General features: G+C 52.2%; 1 protein-coding gene across 4 annotated transcripts in view; it reads right to left on the bottom strand.

Annotated features, from left to right (window-relative positions):
• MRC2 (mannose receptor C-type 2) overlaps positions 1 to 20881 on the bottom strand; it is a 50773-nt gene that overhangs the window by 10207 nt on the left and 19685 nt on the right. For all 4 annotated transcript variants that reach the window (XM_016204129.2, XM_016204136.2, XM_016204143.2 and 1 more), the window contains exons 2-14: positions 12527 to 12913; positions 11678 to 11851; positions 11314 to 11478; positions 10999 to 11112; positions 10424 to 10567; positions 7379 to 7567; positions 7061 to 7215; positions 5700 to 5807; positions 3673 to 3788; positions 3039 to 3187; positions 2206 to 2423; positions 1218 to 1360; positions 83 to 185 (exon numbers count right to left, since the gene is read on the bottom strand). In XM_016204129.2, coding sequence (XP_016059615.2) covers positions 83 to 185; positions 1218 to 1360; positions 2206 to 2423; positions 3039 to 3187; positions 3673 to 3788; positions 5700 to 5807; positions 7061 to 7215; positions 7379 to 7567; positions 10424 to 10567; positions 10999 to 11112; positions 11314 to 11478; positions 11678 to 11851; positions 12527 to 12913 — 2165 coding nt within the window. The remainder of the gene's footprint in view (positions 1 to 82; positions 186 to 1217; positions 1361 to 2205; positions 2424 to 3038; positions 3188 to 3672; positions 3789 to 5699; positions 5808 to 7060; positions 7216 to 7378; positions 7568 to 10423; positions 10568 to 10998; positions 11113 to 11313; positions 11479 to 11677; positions 11852 to 12526; positions 12914 to 20881) is intronic.

Below are 20881 nucleotides of genomic sequence, written 5' to 3'. Positions count from 1 at the left end.
CTGCCCCCCCCCAACAGACCACGCCCACAGCCAAGCGAGACCACCCAGAAAACCCCCGCCTGCCTCCTTCAGGCCCCCTCACCCCTAGGCCGTCGCTCCAGTGCCAGCTCTGGCCCCCACTGGGGTCTCTGCGGTTCAGGCCGATCCAGAACCAGGGCTGCTCATGGATCTCCAGCTCAGATTCGCTTCAGCACAACCCAGGGGTTGGGACAGAAGAGATTGGAGTGAGAGAAGTTAAGTGTCAAACATGCCCCTGCCCCTTGCAGCTCTGGTCTGGGCAGTCCTGAGGGCCTGAGGGCTCTCCATCTGGGCTTCAGGCTGAGGGGAAAGAAGGGGGTGACACAGGACCCAGCGCCCAGCTCATGGGGTGGTGGGTGGTCTGGTTCCCTTCCCTGGCTTCTCTTTGGGGTTTGCGCGGGCCAGCAAGACTGAAGGCTTTCACTTCAGGGAGTTTAGGAAGTGGATGGGGATGGGTACACCTGGGGCTCTGGAAACAGGTAAACCTGGTTCCCCAAGGACCAGGCCGTGACCTTGGGGAAATAACTCAGCCCATGGGGTCAATCCTACTTCCTAGGATTAAATGTTTAGCACGGTACCTGGTGCCTGGTGAGAAGCAATCAATATGCGCTATTATAATTCCTAATCAAATAATGTAATCATGATGTTTGCTGGGAGGAGATATCCCTGGAATTAAGATCCCAGGCAGACTGGATCCATCTGGATTGTTCCTAGTACTAAGGGGATTACAAGTGCTCTGGGGTGTCATAGGGGGCCAGAGCCCACAGGACAGAGCTGAGGTCCTGGAGGGACCCCCATGGGAAAATGCTCGCTTTTATAGCCTTCCTCCTGTCTTTCAGGAAAAGCTTTTTGTTAAGGAGTGTGTGTTATTATGGGATGGTGTAGGGTGGGGGGAAAACACTCAGCTTGGATCCGCTTGAACAAGGTTTTGCAATGGAGAAGGGTGGGGGAGGGCAGTTACTCGTGTAAAAGTTTGTGAATCTGGGGAGGCAGGTGTTGCTGGCTCTGTGACACTGGTGGGCAACACCAGGTCTCTGATTCCAGGGAGACCAGGGCTACTTGAGGGGGACAGAATGGTCCTGGCACTAGTAGCAGATACATAGGTCACCCTAACACAGGCTTCATTGGAGTAGCCTTCACCCTGCCTTGCAAAACAGAGTCACACACACACACACATGCCGCCACCCCAGGCTCAGTACCCGAAGATCTTGTTGAGCATGTTAGCCACAAAGTGCTCCTCCTCATAGCTGGCCAGGCTCAGCAGCTGGGCCCCCAACTCCTGGCAGGCCCCCTGGGCCTGGACCCATCTCTTCTTGTCCTGCAGACGCTCTGAGCTGAACACCTACAGGAGCAGAGTCCAGCTGTCCAAGCTGCACCCATTGGCCCACCTCCCCAGGGGATATCTGCCCTCCCATGAGAGCAGTGCAGAGGGGGGCTGAGGCCTCACTGGACAGAGTTCCAGGCTAGTTAAGACAAATTTGCTCATCAGAGAATGAGCCCCAGAGGAGGGAGCTGACATAGGCAGCTTCTGAAAAACGTCCCCCTAACCATAGGGGAGATGAGGGCTCTCACCTCAGCAGGGCCACAATTTGCTGTGGGCAAGTCCCTTCCCCTCTCTGGGCTTCAGTTTTTTCTTATAATAAAAGACCATGGACTACATCAGTGGCTCCAAAACCCAGCAGGGTTTAAAAATACAGATTACCACCCCAACCTACTGAATCCCCAACTCCATAGTGGCAGTCTGAAGATTTTATTTTTATCAAGCTCTCCAGAAGAGCAGTCAGCCTGGCCTCAACATGTGGGAACCTCTGAAACCAATGATCTGGATGGTTTCGTCAATTCCTCAAATGTTTATTGAGCACCTACTATGTGCCAAGGCTCAGATTCCACTTATGAGAGTTTCACCAGAAATGCTCTCTGGGGGAAGGCCTGAGGGGAGGGGTACAGGGTGGAGGGTATCAATAGTGGGGAAAAGGGAGCATTTGTAATACCTTCGACAATAAAGATAAATTTTTTTAAAAAGAGAGAAAAAAAGAAAGACATACTCTCTGTCTGTAGTCTGCTGTGGGGAAAAGTATTTTCGGAGCCACTGTATGGATCATGGCTGGGTCCCACTGGGACTCCCCATCAAGGTGAGCTGCCTCTTCGCTCTCCCCTCCCCCTGCCCCATGCCAACAGGCTGCCTACCTTATAGCAGTGCCGGAGTTTGGGGTCTGAGGCCCAGCCCTGGGGACAGGAGTCAGTAAGGCTGGGCGTGGGGTCTGGCCCAGGCAGCTCAGGCGTCACCGGTGTGCCCAGGCTCTGGCGGCAGATGTAGCGAGCCCAGAACATGGTGCAGTTCTTCACCTCCCAGAGCCCCATGGCACTGCCCGTGGCCAGGGCCACGCAGCCCCCACGGCTGTACCCTGAAGGAGGGAGAAGGGACACCCTTATGCTAAGGAGGACCCATGGCTTGGCCCTCCCTCAAATCCCCGTGGGCACCACCAATGCCCTTGCACTTGGAACCAGCTTAGCCACCTCTGCAGGGACACAGTCTGTGAGGTCAGGGCCCAGGTGGGAAGAAGGGAATGGAAGTAGAGTCCTAGCTCTGTGTTTACTCCTGTGAGCTCTTAGGCAAGTTGCTTAACCTTTCTGAGCTTGTTTCATCAGCTACCTCATCAGATTATTAAAAGGGTTAAAAAAGATCATGAATGTGAAATGGTCATAACAGTAGCAAGCACTTATACTGTGCTCCCTATTCTAAGAGCTTTGCACATATTAACCATTTAGGCCTCACATCAACCGTATGAGGAAAGTATCCAGTATCTCCATTTGACATGAGACTCAAAGATGTGCAGCTAATAAACCGCAGAATCGGGATCTGAGACAGGCGGTCTGGCTGTAGACCCTGTTCTAACGGCTTCACCACACCGCAGGAATGATCAGGTCACTGGGAAGGCCTGGGTCTCGGTCCTGGCGGGACAAGCTCCGCGAGTAAGTCGGAGAAAGGGGCCCACTGAGTGCCGTGCCAGAGGGCTCACCAGGCTGGTCCCGGTTCCAGTGCGTGTACATGACCTCATCCCCACTGAGCCAGCGGAAGGAGCCGGTGCTGTTGAGGTCCTGCAGGGCGGTCCAGAAGTACTCGCCGTCCCAGTTGTAGATCAGGCTGCTGACGAAGGCCTGCTCGAACCTGCGGGAAAGAGGCTGGTCAAGGCAGGGAGCCCGCCTCCCACCGCTCTTTGGGCCACAGGCCAGATGCCCTGCCCCTGGAGCTTAGGTGCTGTACCCAACTAGTAACTTGCTTAGGGAAGTGGGGACCCTTGGGATCCCTGCAGCTGACACACAGCAACCCAGCTCCCACTCTACTGTCTGCCCTCTAGGCCTGGCCAAGAAGAAAGTAGAAAAAAATCAGACACAGCCAAGGCCTCTCTCGGGCATCTAGCCCACACCTATACCTGTTTGTGCCCCTGCCCAAACCCACCCCACACTGACGTCACTTAATAATCAGGAGTCAATCTTGTGACAATATTAGAAAAAGGCCCTGGAGTCAGTTGAGGCTCAAAGGACTCAGGTCCTTCTGTGTTTGATGACAGGAAGCTACCCCATTTGATGGAGGGGCCACATTAGGCCAGGACATGGGTGCAGGCTGGTCTGGGCACCCACCCCCTCCTGTACCTGTTAGTGATGGTGACCAGCTGAGCGCCCTGGTCAGTGCACAGGCGCCGGGCCTCACTGTAGGTCACTTGGTCCTCTCCCAGCCAGTAACAGGATGGACTGTGCCACTTCCAACCCTGGCTCGAGAGAGTGGGCAAAACTGTGGGGAGGATGCCCCTCTTCACCCATAAGGCCCAGGGCAGGGGGACGCCATCAGCGGCATCACTAAATGTGCTACAGGCTTGGGCACAGGACAGAGGGGCCTTGTTTGACACCAGAGATGGCCCTTCCTGTGCTGTATTCTGTACCTGTCACTCCATACTCCCCCTCCTCCTATGATCCACAACTGCCAGACCAGGAGTGGAAGCATGGCCCAACGATGGCCGATCGAGAACAGCCAGTGACCCGGCCTGTGGCCTGGCGCAGAAAGATAAGTGGCTCATCAGACTCCTCTCTTGAACATTTAAACCAAGAGAAGCAGTGGGAAAATTGCCAGTTGGCTGAGAAACCAGAGTCAGAAAGCTGGGAGAGCTGCCAGGATGTGGAGGGGGCTGGGTGATCCTCAGGGGCCTGGAAAAGCTGGAGTAAGTGTTGGATGTGGCTGGCCTGGGAGACAGACCCTCAGGGAGGGGCAGCAGAGCTGTGAAGAGAGACCACCGCTCCTGAGCAGCTGCTCCCTACCACGCAGCACCCACACCCCACAGACCCTCTCCCCTTGGGCCACCCTGAGGGGCTCTCTGCTCCTGCCTTTCGGATGAGAAACTGAGGCTCAGAGAAATGAAGTGACTTGATTTTGTACACAGACAGTATGAGGTGGAGCCTGGACTTGAACCCACACCTCAGAGGCTGTGCCTGTCCTCACCACAGCCCTGCTCCTCCTAAGATGACTCCAGATGCCCGCCAGGGTCTTCACCTCCAGCAGGCCTTGAAGTGGGAAGCCTTGGGGTGGGCTCCAGGTTGGGAGAGGGAGATGCGGCCCTCTGGGCAGGAGCCAGGGCAGAAGAGAAGCTGGTATGTGTGTGCTCATGTGTATGAGTGTGTGTGTGGGGAGGGGGGATCCCATATGAGCAGCAAGGCTGTGCTAAAGACCCCTGGCTCTCTCAGGTGTTAACCATGGCTGCTTAGCAGCCCCCGTCCCCCATTCCAGGCCAGCCCTGGTGCAGGGCAGTTAGTGGTAATTCCTCTCCACCCCCCACCCTGACCTCACCCAGGCCAGGCCAGGCCAGAGCCCCTGGGCAATTCCCTGACCATGCTGGTCCCTGAGACTCTTCAGCTGGGCCATCTGTTCTCTCCCCACTGGAGGTCATGCCTGTTGATGTTTCCTGCTCCTCCCCTGGGGGAGAGTTTGGGGTGCAGGTGGAGCGTGGTAAGGGGCCTTAATCCAAAGGAAAACAGAGCCACACTGGCAAAGAGCTGGTGGGAGGACTGCAGCCTTGGTAGATGGAGCAACCTTCCCACATATATCCACACCACTCACACCCCTGCTTGGCTGGGGGCCAGGGAGGGGGCTTGGGTGGGCCGGAGAAGGGAAATGGGCTGGTCACCCACTCTCATCATTCATACACTCACTCCCCAACTCACTTATTCCCTCCCTCCCTGAACATCTGGTAGCCCCTGGGGCTTGGAGCACAGGGAGAGAGACACCAGAATGGCCTCATTCCGCCAGAAGAGATAGACAGACAAGCACCCGCTATGTCAGATGGCGTGATGTGTGGCCACGGCTTACCCCGCAGCCTTCACTCAGGTGAAGACTAGCCAGACTCGGGGTGCCCACAGCCACCTCCTGTTCTCTGCTGCCTCTGGGAAGAGGCTTTCCCATGGAGATGGGCCTCAGGATATGGGTAGGGAGCTCTGCTTCCTCCCAACAGCCCCCACCCTACCCCACCCAACACCATTCCTCTGGAAAGGAGCAGCTTGGAGAGCAGGAAGAAGGGTGAGCCAAGGAAGGGAGAATGCAGCAGAAGGCTGCAGGATTTCTATCCCCCCTTCTCCTGGGAGCCCCTCTGACTGCCACCAGTTTAAGTACCCAGATCCAGAAGTACTCTCACCTTCCGGCAGCCATGGTCCTCCTCAGTGGCCCCCTGGCTCAGCTGGCCTGCTTTCTTGCAGATGGATGGCAAAGACTGGTTACAGGGACTGTCATTCCAGCGACCTTCCTGGGAACACAGGGTGAGAGGGAGTCTCAGCCCCCACCCCCAAATCTCCCAAACCCTTCAGCAAATGATTTCTAGACCTGATCCTGCCTCTGCTTGCTGAGCAAGAGGCTTGACCTCTCTGAGTTCCAGGCTATAAAATGGGGAGAGAGAGATTCGTTCAATAAGCCTTAGGGGGCTGATGGGAGCACACAAGAGTTGTGCAAATGCCTCAGAACATTGATAAGCACTGTCTAAATAGGAAGAGGCACTCCTTTAGATTATTTACAGCTCATTTCACAAATACCCAGGACACTGGCTGAGGCTGTTAGCGTAACCGATGGAAGGACACACAGATGAGATTCCCAGTTCTGCAAGGCACCAGCCAGTACCTGCAGAGCCAGGCTGGGCCCAAACCCAGTGCTCAGATGATGGCACTAAACAGGAATTCGGTCCCCAGCTCCTCCTAATGCCTTTGCCCTCCTGTCCGCAGCCTCCTAGCCAGTGGCGTGTCTGCCTTTAGCTCCATCCTGAGGGCAGAGGCACCGTGTATCCCGGCCCCAGGAGAATGCCTGGCACATTGCAGACACTCAACAAATAATTGTTTATAAATTTTAAAATAGCATCCCCTACTTTAGATGGCTGTCCCTGGCACACTTCGTGGTATCTCATGAGAGAGTATCCTATCTGTCCCTGGAGTCGGTAGATTGTCCCTATGGCTTTGTCCTTTTAAAGTGTCTCTTGTCTCTGCTCGAAGCCTTGCATCAATTCCTCCACCTACCCACACCACGACTGAGTCAAAGTCATGGCAAAGAGTCATCACCCCCTAAGTTCATGAGGGGACAGGACCCTGCAGGAGCAGCCTGGTCCATGGAACATGTCCATAGAACATGGGCTCTGATGCCACTTGCCACGGGGAACTGTAGCTGCCGGGAGACCAAGATGGCTCCAGGTGGCATCCTAAGGCTTCATGGGAATTAGCTCCTTTAACCCTCCCAATGACCCCCTGAGATTGGCACCATTAGTGTTCCATTGACAGATGAGGAAACCGAGGTACAGAGAGGTTAAGAAACTTGCCCAAGGTGACCCAGCTAGTTGGGGGAAGAAGGGGTAAGTCAAACACTAGCAATCTTCCACGTGGAAGGGGAGGGGTTGGGGGGGATGATGGAGCTTCTGAGAGGCCATGGGGTGGGGTTCCAGGCACCAATAGGACTGAGGTATACACCAGAAGGCTGAGGTGTATTTGGGGCCCTGTGATAGGGAGAGGGGGTTCTCACCGGTCCCCAAATGGTGACACAGTCCTCCAGGCTGTCCCGGAAGTTGTTAGGCTCAAAGGGGTGCCAATGGGTGAAGCTCACAGTGCTCCCATCAGACCACTCAAAATTCATCTGCAGTTTCAAATCGTTGAGGCCAATCCACAGCTCCTCCACCTCTGGGGGTGCAGCAGGAAGGAGGAGAGAGAGGACATGGAGAGGTCAGCTTCAGCCACCAGCAGGGGAGGAAGGGGCAGTCTCTGAGCCTCCTGGGCAGGACTGGATGGGCATCGGGAGGCCCTGTCCTCCACCCAAGACCGGCAGCGACAAGCAGCCCCTCACCTTGCTTGATCTGCTTGGTGATGAACTCCAGCTCGGCCATGCTGTGGATGCTGAGCAGGTCGCCTCCGCCCCGCAGACACGCCTTCTTGGACTCCTGCCAGCTGCGCTTCTCGGCTTGCAGGCGGTAGCAGTGGCCCTGGAAGGGCTGCCAGCTGGGCTCGCACTCCACCTTCACGTTGGCCCACACATCTGCAGAGACCCACGAGGCTGCTGCTCAGGAATCAAGCTACCCAGCCTGGGCACTGACCCACTGGGCATTAACACAGGTAGGGCCCCAAAGTCAATTCCTCCCCAAACCTGTCCCACATCAGCCCTTCCTGCCTGGACAGGTCTAAATGCTGAATGATGATAGAAAGACAAAACCCTCCAGGGCTGCAGGAAGCCCAGAGGTCAAGCCCCAGGAGGTGGTGGCAGATTCCACCCAAGACAGGACAGCTCTTATAGCTGGGGCTCTGAGAGAGATAGGCAGGGATGCAGGACAGACCAGTCCTGGGAGCCTCAGCTTCTGCTTTTGTAAACGTAGTTTCCTGCTATAAGATTCAAACTTAGCTCATGTCCACCTTGCTTAGTAAATTAAACCAATGTCATTATCTCAAACGACATCTACTGAGTGTGGATTCCATGCTGGCCCTGGTGGTCCAGGATGAAGGGACTAAGGAAATGGGGCCCCACCAGGTGGGCAACAGGTGAAGTCACCGCTGATTGTCTGGCATCTCTGGCTGGAATTTCTCCCCTTGCTACTTCCCCTGTCCCCAGCTCCTCTCCCTGCTCCCCAGGGCTGACAAACTGACTGGTCCCAGGCCTTTCTCGCCCCCCTTCCGCGCATTTCAGATTCACCCTCTGGGGATTGGGGTCCAAGGGCAGCTGAGACAAACAAGCCCTCACTTGGGCCTTGGCAAGAGAAAATAAGATTTTACCAAACCACCCACAATGTCAGGCTTGGGCAGGATTCTGCCTGGCTGGGCGGAAAAGCATGTGCCCGCTCGAAGCATCTCCCAAGACTGACATTCTGGGATCCACTCCATTCTGGGAGATGCTCCAGGGTCCAGCCTCCCATTTCCTGGAGACCCAGCAAAGTGGGCAGGGCTGAGAGCCAGAGGGGATTGCTCCTGGGTTCTGGACCTGTCAATCATATCTGTTGGCCATGGAGCAAAGACCCAAGGCTGCTGCCTGAGAGAGAACCAGAGGTTAGTGGGTGTTCAGACCCCAGAGGCCTGCTCTAGGCTGGGGGAGGAAGGAAGCTCAGGAAGTGTAGATGCTTTGGGGGTACAATGGTGCCTGCCCAGGAAATGACATTCTTTGAGTAATGAGACATGGAAGGCAGAAGAAATTGCCTAAAAAATGCCTCATGCAGAGAGAAGTGGACTGGGATGAAAGAGAAAGTCCAAAGCCATCTGCAGATTCATGAGATGACTTGCCACAGGGCCACACCAGGGTGACTCAGGGGACACAGAACTTGGTGAGGGGCTAGATCCTAGGGGAACCACAGAGGGGCTAGGCCTGCCCATACTGGGCCCTCCTTCCTTCAAAAAGTAGCTTCTGGCCCAGCCGGTGTGGTTTAGTGGTTGAATGTTGATCCATGAACCAAGAGGTCACCGGTTCGATTCACGGTCAGGGTACATGGCACATGCCTGGGTTGCAGGCTTGATCCCGGGGGGGGGGGGGGGGGGGGCGGGGGGGCATGTAGGACGCAGCCAATCGATGGTGCTCTCTCACTGATGTTTCTATCTCTCTATCCCTCTCCCTTCCTCTCTCTCTAAAATTAAAAACATATATATATTTAAAAGCAGCTTCTGAAAGACCTAGAATTGGTGCCTGCTCTAGGCTCCCTCCAGCTAGGGGTGAGGTACCCTAGACGTGGGGCACCAAGGTGTTAAGCCTTTGCTCCTGACCCCTCAGAGGTGAGGGGAGAAAGCAGGAGCTGACAGCCCTGAGTCAGTCTCTGGCAACATTTTAACGAAGCAGAACTTTCGTTCTGGAAGCTCTTTACTTTCGGTGGGTTTATGGATTTTTTTTTTCTGGTTTTGCTGTATTTTGCTTGGGAAAATTCCGTCTTCTCCATTCCCAGGGTCACTGGATTCCTGCAGGAGCCCCTCCAACCTACACTGACAGATGCCTTCTGCTACCTATGGATATGCTCCTTTGGGAACTCCTCCTTGAGGCCCCTAGAGCCGTCTCTGTGAATCACATGTCAGCAAGACACTCCCTGGCTTAAAAACCTGTAAAGGCTCCCCACGGCCTACCTGGCCCCACTCAAACTTTGCCCAGCAGCCAAGACCCTTCAGGGACTGGCTGCAACCTGCCTTTCTGAACAGTTCTCTTCAACATGCTCTCTAAGCCAGTGCTTCTCAAACTGTACCTGAGCACGAATTGCAGGTACAGGGGCTTGTGAAATGCAGGTCCCGATTCAAGTAGTCTGGGGCAGGGCCTAAAACTCTGCATTTATAACAAGCTCCCAGGTGACACTGTGCTGCTGGTCTCAGGACCCTATTTTAAGTGGTTACGAGTCTATACTCCAACCAGACCACTCACCAACCTGAAAACTGCTGTGCAATTCCTTCCATGCCTCCACACCTTTGCCCACGCAGTTCCCCCTACGATAATGCCCTTCCCTCACATGTCTTTATGGCTTTTTAAACTTACACTCAACTTGAAAGGCCCAAATCAAATGTCACTTCCTTGAAACCCTCCTTAACTCTCAGAAGCTTAATGAATTCTTCCTCTAGGATTTCATCTCCTCTCACATTACTGCACATGTTTTTGTAACAGTACATAACTCAGGGTATTCCAGCTGGAATGTCTGTCACCTCCAGCAGACTGTGACCTCCACAAGGGCAAGGTGAGTAATATCAGCATTCAAACAATTCTCAACAAGTCCCCAGATGAATGAATTAATGGCACTTTCCAATCTGTTCAACCTTTAGCTGAACTGGTAAATAAGAACAGGGAGAATCAGTCACCTTGTGCTGCAAGGCTGGGAGGCTGTGGCCAGGATGAGCCCACCGCCCCCGCCCCACCCCAACCCGTGCTGGGACCAAGGCTCACTGGGCGGCGCTGGCTCGGTCGGGGCGTTGAGCTTCTTCTTGCACACGTAGGGCAGCGCAATGCTGCAGTCGCGGTTCTGCCAGCCGCCGGAGGACTCCGTGCGGATCACTCCACAGTTCTCCTCGCTTGGGTTGTCCGGCTGATCTGTGGGGAGGGCAGGGCGCCAGCACCCCAGGAGAGAGACTCACACCCCGGCCCCTGGAGCCCTCCTCCGAACCTCCTGCTCCCTCGGAAGCCTGAGCCAGCTGGAGATGCCCAGCACTCCACTCAGCCCTCCCTCACTGGGCACTACAGGGCCTCACTGCTTTCTTACCTGGGGCCACGTCTGAGCTCTACTCAGCCCCACCAGGCCTTCCTGGCCAGGCTGCTGGCACACTGGGTACACAGGGCTGAAATCCAGTCCACTGCCCAGGCCCTGTGCCCTGAGCTAGTTTCTAATTCACACAAATACACTGCATGGGCTAGTGGGGCCATTCCAGGAGGTAGGGGGTATCCCCCCCCACTTTGAGGAATAAGTAGGAGACAGTGCCTGTGGGGTCCCCAGGCAGCCCTGCACCCTAAACCCTATGCCTCACCACTCTCCCAGTTGAGGTACTTGAGGGGCGAGTTGTCCGACCACTGCCAGCCTCCACTGGTGTCCAGGTCATTAAGGCCAATCCACAGCGTGGAACTATAGCCGGTGAGGAGCCCTGATGGCAAGACAGTGACAGTGAGAAGTGAGTTGCCCATCCTCCGCCCTCCTACTCTTTGCCCCCACCAAGGCCATCCTTACCCCCACAAGCAGAAAGGGCTCAGGGTCCTCCAAAGGTAGGAGCAGGTCTCAGGGTCCTGGCACCCCGCCCAGGCCCCAGGTGGGTCAGACCCCAGCCCGGGGCTGCCCACCACCTCACCATTGATGTAGGTCTGCTCGTGGATCTCAGTGATGCTCAGCAGATCCGCCCCTTGCTGCTCACAGCTGGCCCAGGCCTCCCTCCACGACAGCGTGGACTGGAAGTTGAACTGGTAGCAGCTGTCAGTCAGCTGGTCCTTGTCCCAGAAGGTCTCACAGTCATTACCTGCCACCATAACAGCCAGACATGGGTCCCTCACCAGTCCTCAGCTTCAGGGCCTACACAGGGGTCCCCCATGGAGTGTGCAGACCCCATAGAGGTTGTTCCACGATGCGAGGAGGGGCCATTTCTCACCCCAGTCCCGAAAGTTCTGCCGCCCGCACCCTCACGGCCAGCCTCCCGCCAGGAGCCGCCCTGCTCTCACTCTTGATGGGGCAGAAGCCCCAGCGCTCGTCCTTGCCATAGTCCTGGGTAGTGGCGCACCACAGGTGCCCATCCTCGCGGCCTGTGCTGGTGCAGCTGTGGAACCACTGGTTGTCATACTTGAAGGGGATGGTGCAGGGTTTCCCGTGAGAATTCCCCTGGATGGTGTAGACCTCTGCAAGGAGGGGAGCCAGGCCTTGGCATCGGAACCCCTGAGACACCCACCCCCTATAACCCAGGGAGCCAGGGGTGAGCAGGGGTCTGCAGAGGGGGAGAGCGGCAGTGGTTTTAAAGGCTCCCTTTGCCATCAGATGGTCCCAGGAGCCTGGGAAAGAGCGCGCTGCTCATCCCACAGGCTGGGAAGGGGTCCTCCAATGCCCCTATGGCTGTCCAAACTCCAGCTAGGTGAGGGGGCCTCCAAGTCACCCACAGAGGTCTGAGCCTGAAGGAATCCCTCCTCAGCTCCCCCCCACACACACGGGGCTCTACTGTGCACCCCTCCTCCCCAGGATCCATCTTGGAACTCAGGGTGGCCTCCAGGAAAAGGACCTCTAGGATGGCACTGCACTCTGGGGGTTACCCTGGGGTCTCCCTTAGAGAGTAAGTCTCGGGAAGGAAATTTTACTTATACACTTTTATACTGTTTGAGGCCTTTACAAGTGTGCATTCACTTTGTAATTTTTAAAAAGTAAATTAGATGCTTTAAAGTAAATTTTCTTATTCAAAAATGCTTCCCATTACAATTAAAGATGTGACTGCCGAAGGTCTGCGAGGACAAAGGCCTTGTCACCGAGTGTGTCCCTCTGCGGCTCCAGTCCCCCTGACACTGTCCGTGCGAGCAGCCTCTCACCATGGTAGGGCCGGGCGCACAGATCCTCCTCGGTGCTGTAGATGCACCACTGGCCGCCACGCTCGGGGGTGCCAGCCTTCGATGTGTTGCCGGCACGGGCCCCCAGGAGCAGGTTCAGCTGGTCACCCAGTGTGCGACAGTGCCAGCGAAGACTCATTGCCTCCCGGTCACACTCGTACATGCCCAGGGAGGCTGTGGTGTTGGTGCTCGGCCAGCCTGTGCCCAGGCACTGCATGGTACCCAGGTTGAAGAGCCGGTTCCGGGAGACCCACTTCCAGCGCTGGGCAGGAAGACTGCTACTACAGCGTGGGGAGACCCTGACTTGCCCACCCTGGGCCTCCAGGCAGCCTTCCAGTCCATAGCTGAAGATGAGGAAGACGTTGGGTTCTAGAAAGGAAGGCAGGACATGAAGCCATCACAGGGGCTCTCCTGGCTGGCCCTTGATGGCCAGTGCCACCTACAGACATTGACCATGAGTCTGGCGCTGGGTCTCAGCCCTCCGTCACAACCCCCAAAAGCAAAGCCAACTCCACGTGGCAAATATGTACTTTTCTGAAGATCTTATGGGAGAGGTGGAGGCATTCACATCACACAGCACACTGCAGCCTCCATCCCAGTCCGTTACACAGTGTGGTTCCCTGCCAGTGTTCCAGCCTGGAGGCACTGTCTTGCTCTGTCCCCTTGCCCCTCAGCTTCACTGGCTCCATCCTTTCCTCCCATCTAGAATCTCCCCAGACCACTCACTGCCCCCCTTGCACAACCATTCGTGCTCCCATAGCCATTTCACTCCTATTTTTCAGACGGCAATGAGCTCTCTGGATTCCCCAATCCTGCATCTTCTCACCCCTCCCTCACTGCAGAGACACTGTGGAAGACAGTGAATTCCAACCTGCCCCTCCCCAGCATACCCACTTTACAGATTAAGAAATCAAGACTGAAATTGATAGAAAGTAGACAAAGGGTTGCCTGGGGCTGGGCTGGGCTGAGGGGATGGGGATGGGGAGTGAATGCTAAATGGTACAGGGATTCTTCTGGGCCAATGCTCTCAAATTAGATTGTCGTGATAGTTGCACAACTCTGAATATTTAAATGGGTGAGCTTTACAGTATGTGAGTTATATCTCAATGCTGTTATACCTTCATGCTGTTATTATATTTTAAAGGGAGAAAAAGGAAGGAAGAAACCTGAGAAGAGTTTCGAGACATGAAGTGACCTACTCACAGTATCTCACAGCCAGTAAGCAAAGCCAGTCTCTGACATCCATGGGTCACCACCTTCCTCTCTTGTTCCCCGACTTAGTACACATCGCATAAGACACATCCCAGTCTCCATTAGCCACTAGCTCCTCCGGATAATTTTCATGCCTTGAAAGCATGAATCTAACTGCTAGGGTTCAAATCCCAGCTATGCCACTTAATGTGTCACTTGGGCAGGTTGCTTAACCTCTCTCTGACTCAGTTTCCTCATCATAAGACTGTTGTGAAGGTTAAATGAGATCATACAAGTGCTCTGGCACATAGTAAGGGCGCTGTATATATTTATTATTATTATCATTATTATTGTTATTGTTTATTATTAGTCCAGGTTAGGGGTAAAGAAATTGACTAAAGAGTGGCAAAAATATTTGACTAAAGTCACAGTCTGGTGAGAGATGGAGTTGAAATTTGAGAAGACTGTCTTCTGAGTCCAAACAGCAAGCCCTTTCTGTTCTTTCTGTTCTTCCATGCTGGCCTGTCATGCCCTCTCTAGGCCATTCGCCATGCATGGCCAGCCAGAATGATATTTTAAAGATGTAAATGGTTGCTCCCCCCCCGCCCCAAGCACACCCAAGCCTTTCCCCCCCTCCTTTCCCAGGCACGTTCTCTCTGCCTTTTTACCCCCTAAGCTCCAAGGGCCCTTCTTTCGCCCCTGTAACTCATTTCCTGAGCCTACGCAGCCCAGCCGGCTCACCTTGTCTGCCTCTGTGACTTTCTAAGTAAATTTTCTCTTATAATTTGAAAATAAATAAGTAAAGGTGAAAGTAAGCCCTAGCTGGATACTCAGTTGGTTAGAGCATCACCCCAATACACCAAGGTTGCCGGTTTGATCCCTGGTCAGGATACATACAAGAATCAACCAATGAATGGAACAACAAATCCATGTCTCTCCTCTCCCCCTTCCTCTCTCTCTCTAAAATCAATTTTAAAAGATTTTTTAAAAAGATGTAAATAAGTTCTAAAATTCTTTTAAAAATAATATTAGAGTGTTGAAGGTTATAAAGAAAAGTGATGAGCCCGACTGGTATGGCCCTATGGTTGAGTGTCGACCCATGCACCAGGCGGTCACGGGTTCAATTTCTGATCAGGGCACATGCCCGGTTGGAGGCTTTATCCCCAGTAGGGGGCTTGCAGGAGGCAGTCAATCGATTTTTCTCTCTCATCGATGTTTCTATCTCTCTCCTCTCCCTTCCTCTCTCTGAAATCAGTAAGAACGTATTCAAAACAAAACACAAAACAGTGATGAATTTCATGAAACAGAGTCCCGCTGTAATAAATGAAACCAAAAGTAACTTCACAGGGTGATCTGATCATAAATTCCTAACTGGACAGGTCAAAGTGGGTAGTCATGCCCTAGGCAAATAACTGCTTTAATAAAAGGTTTACCTTTGCCTTAAGCAAACTCTGTCCATTGTTTCTGTGCATCTAGATAAACACACAGGTTGAAATACCTCTTTTTTGACCCTGCCTTTCTTTCTCCCACTCTTATGTAATCTTCCTTATATTCCTTCCTAACTCCAAATGCATTAAAAAAACTGCAAAACTGTCATTCTTCTGAGCATTTGAGATCTTGCCTCCTGGCACTGTCCTCAGTTTGGCCCAAATAAATTCTTATAAAAATTCTTTACAGGTTTGGATGTTCTTAAGTCGACAATTCAACGACAGTCTTTTTCACGGCAAGAAAAAAATGCCATAAAAAAGTCGAAATTCAAACAAGAAAAAAATATATCACTTATTAGAAGCAAAGAGTTAAGTCCCTAATATAAAAAGAACACCTATTTAAAGATATAAAAATAGCAACAACGCAATAGAAAATGAGAAAAAGATATATATATATACACAGCTAACAAAATCTTATTGGCTTTTAAATATTTAAAATGAAAGCCTCACTCATAGTAAAAGAAAAAACAACCTAAGTCAGATAAATCTCTTTCCTGCTTAAAATACTTCAAAGGCAATTCAGCATTCTCCAAATAAAATCCAAACTCTTTACTTTGAGCCTCAAGATCCTACACGGTCTGGTCCTGTCTACCAGTCAGATCAAACTACTCCCCTGGCTCAAGTCACACCAACCTCCTTGCCCTTCTTGAACAGGCCCGGCTTTCCTGCTTCAGCCTTTGCAATGCTTCCTCTGCTTGGCATTTCACATTTCAAAATAAAGCCACATCTTTAGAGAGGCCCTCTGTGACCTCCTATTTGAAAGTGGCCACACAGTTACTCTCTAGCATGTCCCTTGATTGTAATTCTCTTGGCAACATTTATCATTATCTCATATTTTGTTCAACATCTGGGTTATATGCGTCTTCTGTTTTTTCTCTTGATTATGGGTCACTTCCTGCTGCCTGCATGTCTAGTAACTTTTATTATAAACTGGACATTGTAAATAACGTAAGGAGTTGGGATTTTTTTATTCTGTATGGGACCTAGTGGATAAGCTGTTCCAGGGAGTCTGGGTTTATCTTCCTAAAAAGAATGCTGAGTTTTGTTCTGGCAGGCAGTTAAATTACTGGTGAATCACCTTATTCCTGCAGAGGCTTGGTTTCAGGCTTTGCGAGGGTGGGGTTGTTTTGGTTTTGCCTTTACTCTTAGGGTGTGTCCCTTAGCCTAGGTTTTAATCATAAGGTGAGGCCCTTCTGGAGTTTCAAAGGAAAACCTTAGGCAATTACTAAGCCCCTCTAACTTGGTGGGACTTGAATTCTAAACATTTTCCTCACATCAGGCAGCAAGGAAAATCTCTGCCTCCCAGCTGCCATTTCTTCCTGGGTTGCTTAAGGCCTCAGTTTAAATGGCCCGTGCACAGTTTAGCAGCTGCCAAGAACTTGAGAATTTGTAGAGGACATCTCTATGGCTCCTTCCTCTCCAGGATTTTCCCTCTTGATTTTTAGCTTTTCTGGTAGCCTCAAACTCTAACCAGTAATACTGCCACTTTCTGTTTGAGCTCCTCCTCGGAGGAAAAGAGCTTCTAGGAAAACTATTCTTACAAAGTGATCTGATCATAAATTCCTAACTGGGCAGGTCACGGCGGGTAGTCACACCCCAGGCAAATAACTGCTTTCGTAAAAGGCTTATCTTCGCCTTAAACAAGCCTTGTCCATTGTTTCTGTGCATCCAGGGTGACACAGCTTTTTACTCTTTTTTGGGGGGTTGGAGGGGTGATGGTGAACACACCTTTGAAATGCCTCTTTTCAGACCACCCTCAGGAGAGCACATAATCTTATTAACTACCCCCAATCCAATCCCACCTTGCTTTCTCCCACCTTCGTATAATCTTCCTTACATTCCCTCCTTAATTCCAAGTGCATAAAAGCAACAGCAAACGGTCACTTCTTTGAAGCATTTTTCTCAGTCTTGAGATCTTGCTTCCAGATCTCTGTTTAGCACAAATAAATTTTTATAAAAATTCTCTACAGGATTGGACGTTCTTACATTGACGCTTTGTGAGGGGCAATACTCTCCGGAAAAAGCTGCTTCCACGGGCCACTCACCTCATCCACTTCTCTTTCAAAAGGCTGTTTCCTCCCCAGCATCTGTCTGGTTTTGATTCCTCTCAAACCACCGCGTATTCTATTTTATCCTAAGTCTATAAGCACTCTTGGCCAGGGGATTACACTGTGTCAACATAAGAAACTTCAAACCTGTAGAGAATTTTTACGGATTTATTTGAGTCAAACCGACAACAAATGCTGAGAAGCAAAATCTCAACGGACTTAGAAAATGCTCCAGAGAATGGCAGTTTTGTGGCCAATTTTATGCATTTGAATCAAAGGAGGAGCTAAAGGGGGGTTACATGAAATCCACTGGTAGTAGATTAAGGGGGCAGGAGAGAGCAAAGGAGGGGGAATCTCTGACACTGGATAGAGTAAAACTGGAGAGAGATGCCCTTCTTTTGCATTGGTGGGTACAGAATAGTTAACACTTAACATTTACAGCACAGGGAGATGGTAAGGAACAAGATAAAGATAAAAATAGCAGTGGCCTTGCATGATGGTTGTGGCCTGAGGGGTCTGGAAAAGATTACTCTGACATTTCAAAGGTGTTATCTGAGATGTAAAAAGACATCAGATGGTTTACTTAAGGTAAAGATTAATCCTTGTCAAGGCCTGGAAGTTGACTGCCTGCCATGACCTTTTTTTTTTTAATTGATTTTAGAGAGAGAGGAAGGGGGAGAGAGACGGAAACATTGATCTATTGTTCCACTTATTTATGCATTCATTGGCTGATTCTTGTATGTGCCCTGACTGGGGATGAAACCCGCAACCTTCGTGTATTGGGATGACACTCTAACCACTAAGCTACTGGGCCAGAGCCATGACCGGGTTTTTAGTTAAGAATTTTATATATATATATATTTTTTATTGACTTCAGAGAGAGGAAGGGAAAGGGACAGAGAGAGAAAATATCAGTGAGAGTCATTGACCGGCTGCCTCCTGCACGCCCCCCTGCTGGGGATGGAGCCAGCAACCCGGGCAAGTGCCCTGACCTGGAATTGATCCCCAATCTCCTGGATCATAGGTTGATGCTAACTGCTGAGCCACACCAGCTGGGCTTAGTTAATAATCTTTATGTTCAGACCATCCTACGTGGTTACTTTTGGTCTCCGAGTTTGTAGGGCCAGCCACTCTTGCCTCCCCTTAGTATGTGGCCCCTTTTTCGTCCACAACTGATACAAGCTATTGTGTCATTTCCAGAACTCCTTATCGGACATGTTTTTGTCTATTTTCTGTCTCCCTTGTTCATAAACTCCTGAAGGCTTTCTGTCTTCAGCACTGGATCCCCGGCACCCACAGCTCTGCCTGACATACAGTTGTGCTTAATAAATACTGAATGAACAATGAATCTCGTGACTCATTTCTACAACTAACTAGTGTATACTTCTGCTTTGCCCCAGCTGCCAGATTAACCTTCCTAAAACAGCTCCTGTTCGCTGAGTGCTCAAAACATCCCGCAGAAAGGCTGGCAGGGCAGGGACCCTGGTCACTCCATTCTTCAACAGCACCAGGCTGGGGGAACTCCCTGAGCAAGACGCAGGTGCCTTCCTGAAGGGCCTTCAGGGTGACTGCCACAGTTACTCACCCTCCCTCAGGGCTCCTCCCCTCAACTTGTTCTTTCCCTTCCAGTCACCTTCCAAGGGCCATAAACTGGCCCCAGGACTTGACCCAGGCTCGCCCAAGCCTCCCCTAGGGTCCGGGTTTTCGGTTCCCAGAAACTCCATTTCAGCGGAGACAGTCAGCTGGAACAGAAAGTGGCCCTCGGCAGGGGGTAGGGAAAGGGCCTGGGACTGGAAAAGGGAGGAAAAGGGAGAAAATCGTGCTTGCCTGCATAGATGCTTCTCAGAGAGGGAACTGGACAGTTACAGCTCAAAACATCACAGGGCCCACAGCAGCCCGGGGGACAGCCTTGCCCCCGCCTTCTCTACCAGAAAACCCACACGTGGGCCACAGTGATTCCAGCAGGGCTGTGCAGTCATAACAAACGAAGGGTGTGAAATGGGACCCATGTCAGGGAGAGGCGATGCCAGCATCAGGCCACCTTCCTCTCACCTGACAGATGAGGAAACTGAGGCCCAGGGACGGAAAGAGATTAAGATGCCCAATCGCAGCCCCTCATTTTCTTGTCACATGAATCACAGCTGCAAGTCCCCTCCCTCCTCTGACATTCTGGGTTCAAATCCACAGCGTGTCCCGGGCAACACTGGACGATGAGCACACACACGGCACCATCCTGGTTAGAGAAGAGTGGGTCTGGCTACAGTAGGACACGAGGGCAAAGAAGCCCTTTCAAAGCCAGGTGTCGGGAGCAGTGCCTTCGGAGGGCAGGGAGGCTCCCTGAGGACGCGGAGCATCGGAGGTGGCAGGGGATGAAGAACGCAGGCCGCAGGACGAGGAATTGGGGGGCAGAGGGGAGGTCTGCAGGGGAATTCCTGGAGGGACTCTGCCAAGCTGGAGGCTAGGGGGCTCCGGGAGAGAGTTTTCCACCCCAGGTCCAGAGGAGGCTGTTTCTGCAGGGCCCAATGGACAAAGAGCTTTGGCTGAGCTTGATCCCCTAAAGGGAAAGGGAAGGGAACAGAGGCGCTTCGAGAACTGACGCTGTTCTTTGCCTCCATGCTCTCAGCAAGCTTACATGGAGCAGCAGAGGGGGAGCAAGTTGGGCAGCCTGATGCCCCCCATCCTGAGAAGGCCCCTCCCGCCTCGTCCCTCATGCCTGAGAGCACCGGGTGTCAATGCCCCTTGTAGCATCTTGGTATGGTCCTCACCAATGACAAAGGCGACCTCTTTTTTTTAATGTATCTTTACAGATTTGAGAGAGAGGAAGGGAGAGGGGGAGAGAGAGAGAGAGAGAAACATCAATGATGAGAGAGTCGTCATTGATCAGCTGCTGAGCCTGCAACCCAGGCACATGCCCTGACCAGGAATCAAACAGTGATCTCCTGGTTCCGAGGTCGATGCTCAATAGCTGAGCCATGCTCAGCTGGGCCAAAGATGACCTCTTGTATTTTGTTGGCAACCACACGATGCCTAGCACAGTGAGTGAATAAATGAGCCAGGCAGGAAACGATGCAGTGAGTACCAACTTGATGTCATTCATTCATTCATTCATTCAACAAATTTTTATTGAGAACTCCCTAGGTGTCAGGCAGGCAGGTGCCAGGTAAAGAGGTGAGCAGTACAGACATACTCCAGCCCCTATCACCACATGGTCTGGGAGGCACTGGGCTCTGCATGGAAAAGATGAGGGCCACCTCACTGACTGCTCAGTCTCTAGCCTTTGTTTTGTCTGTCCAGCAAACTTCCCACCCCCTTCTATTACTTATGAACTATTTTCCTGTACTTATGGCTATGTGAGTGTGCATAAAGCTCACTCTTGGCCAATGAGTGTCCATCCTCTTGGCCACAGTGATTGGGCACAAACTCAAACAGGGCTGATCAGAGCCCTCCCCTGAAATACATGAAGTTTTCTCTCTCTGTTGAGATTGCTAAACTGGGGCTGCCAAAGGCCATGTTTCCTACCATGAGAAGACCTTTCTGCTACAGGCAAGATTGGAGGTGATACAGAAAGAGATGCAGAGCTGAGATGAAAGGAGAGGAAGTGAGTCCTAGTG

The sequence above is a fragment of the Miniopterus natalensis genome, chromosome 17, assembly GCF_054644295.1.
Source record: "Miniopterus natalensis isolate mMinNat1 chromosome 17, mMinNat1.hap1, whole genome shotgun sequence".
Lineage (NCBI taxonomy): Eukaryota > Metazoa > Chordata > Mammalia > Chiroptera > Miniopteridae > Miniopterus > Miniopterus natalensis.
This window is presented reverse-complemented; position numbering and strand designations above follow the sequence as displayed.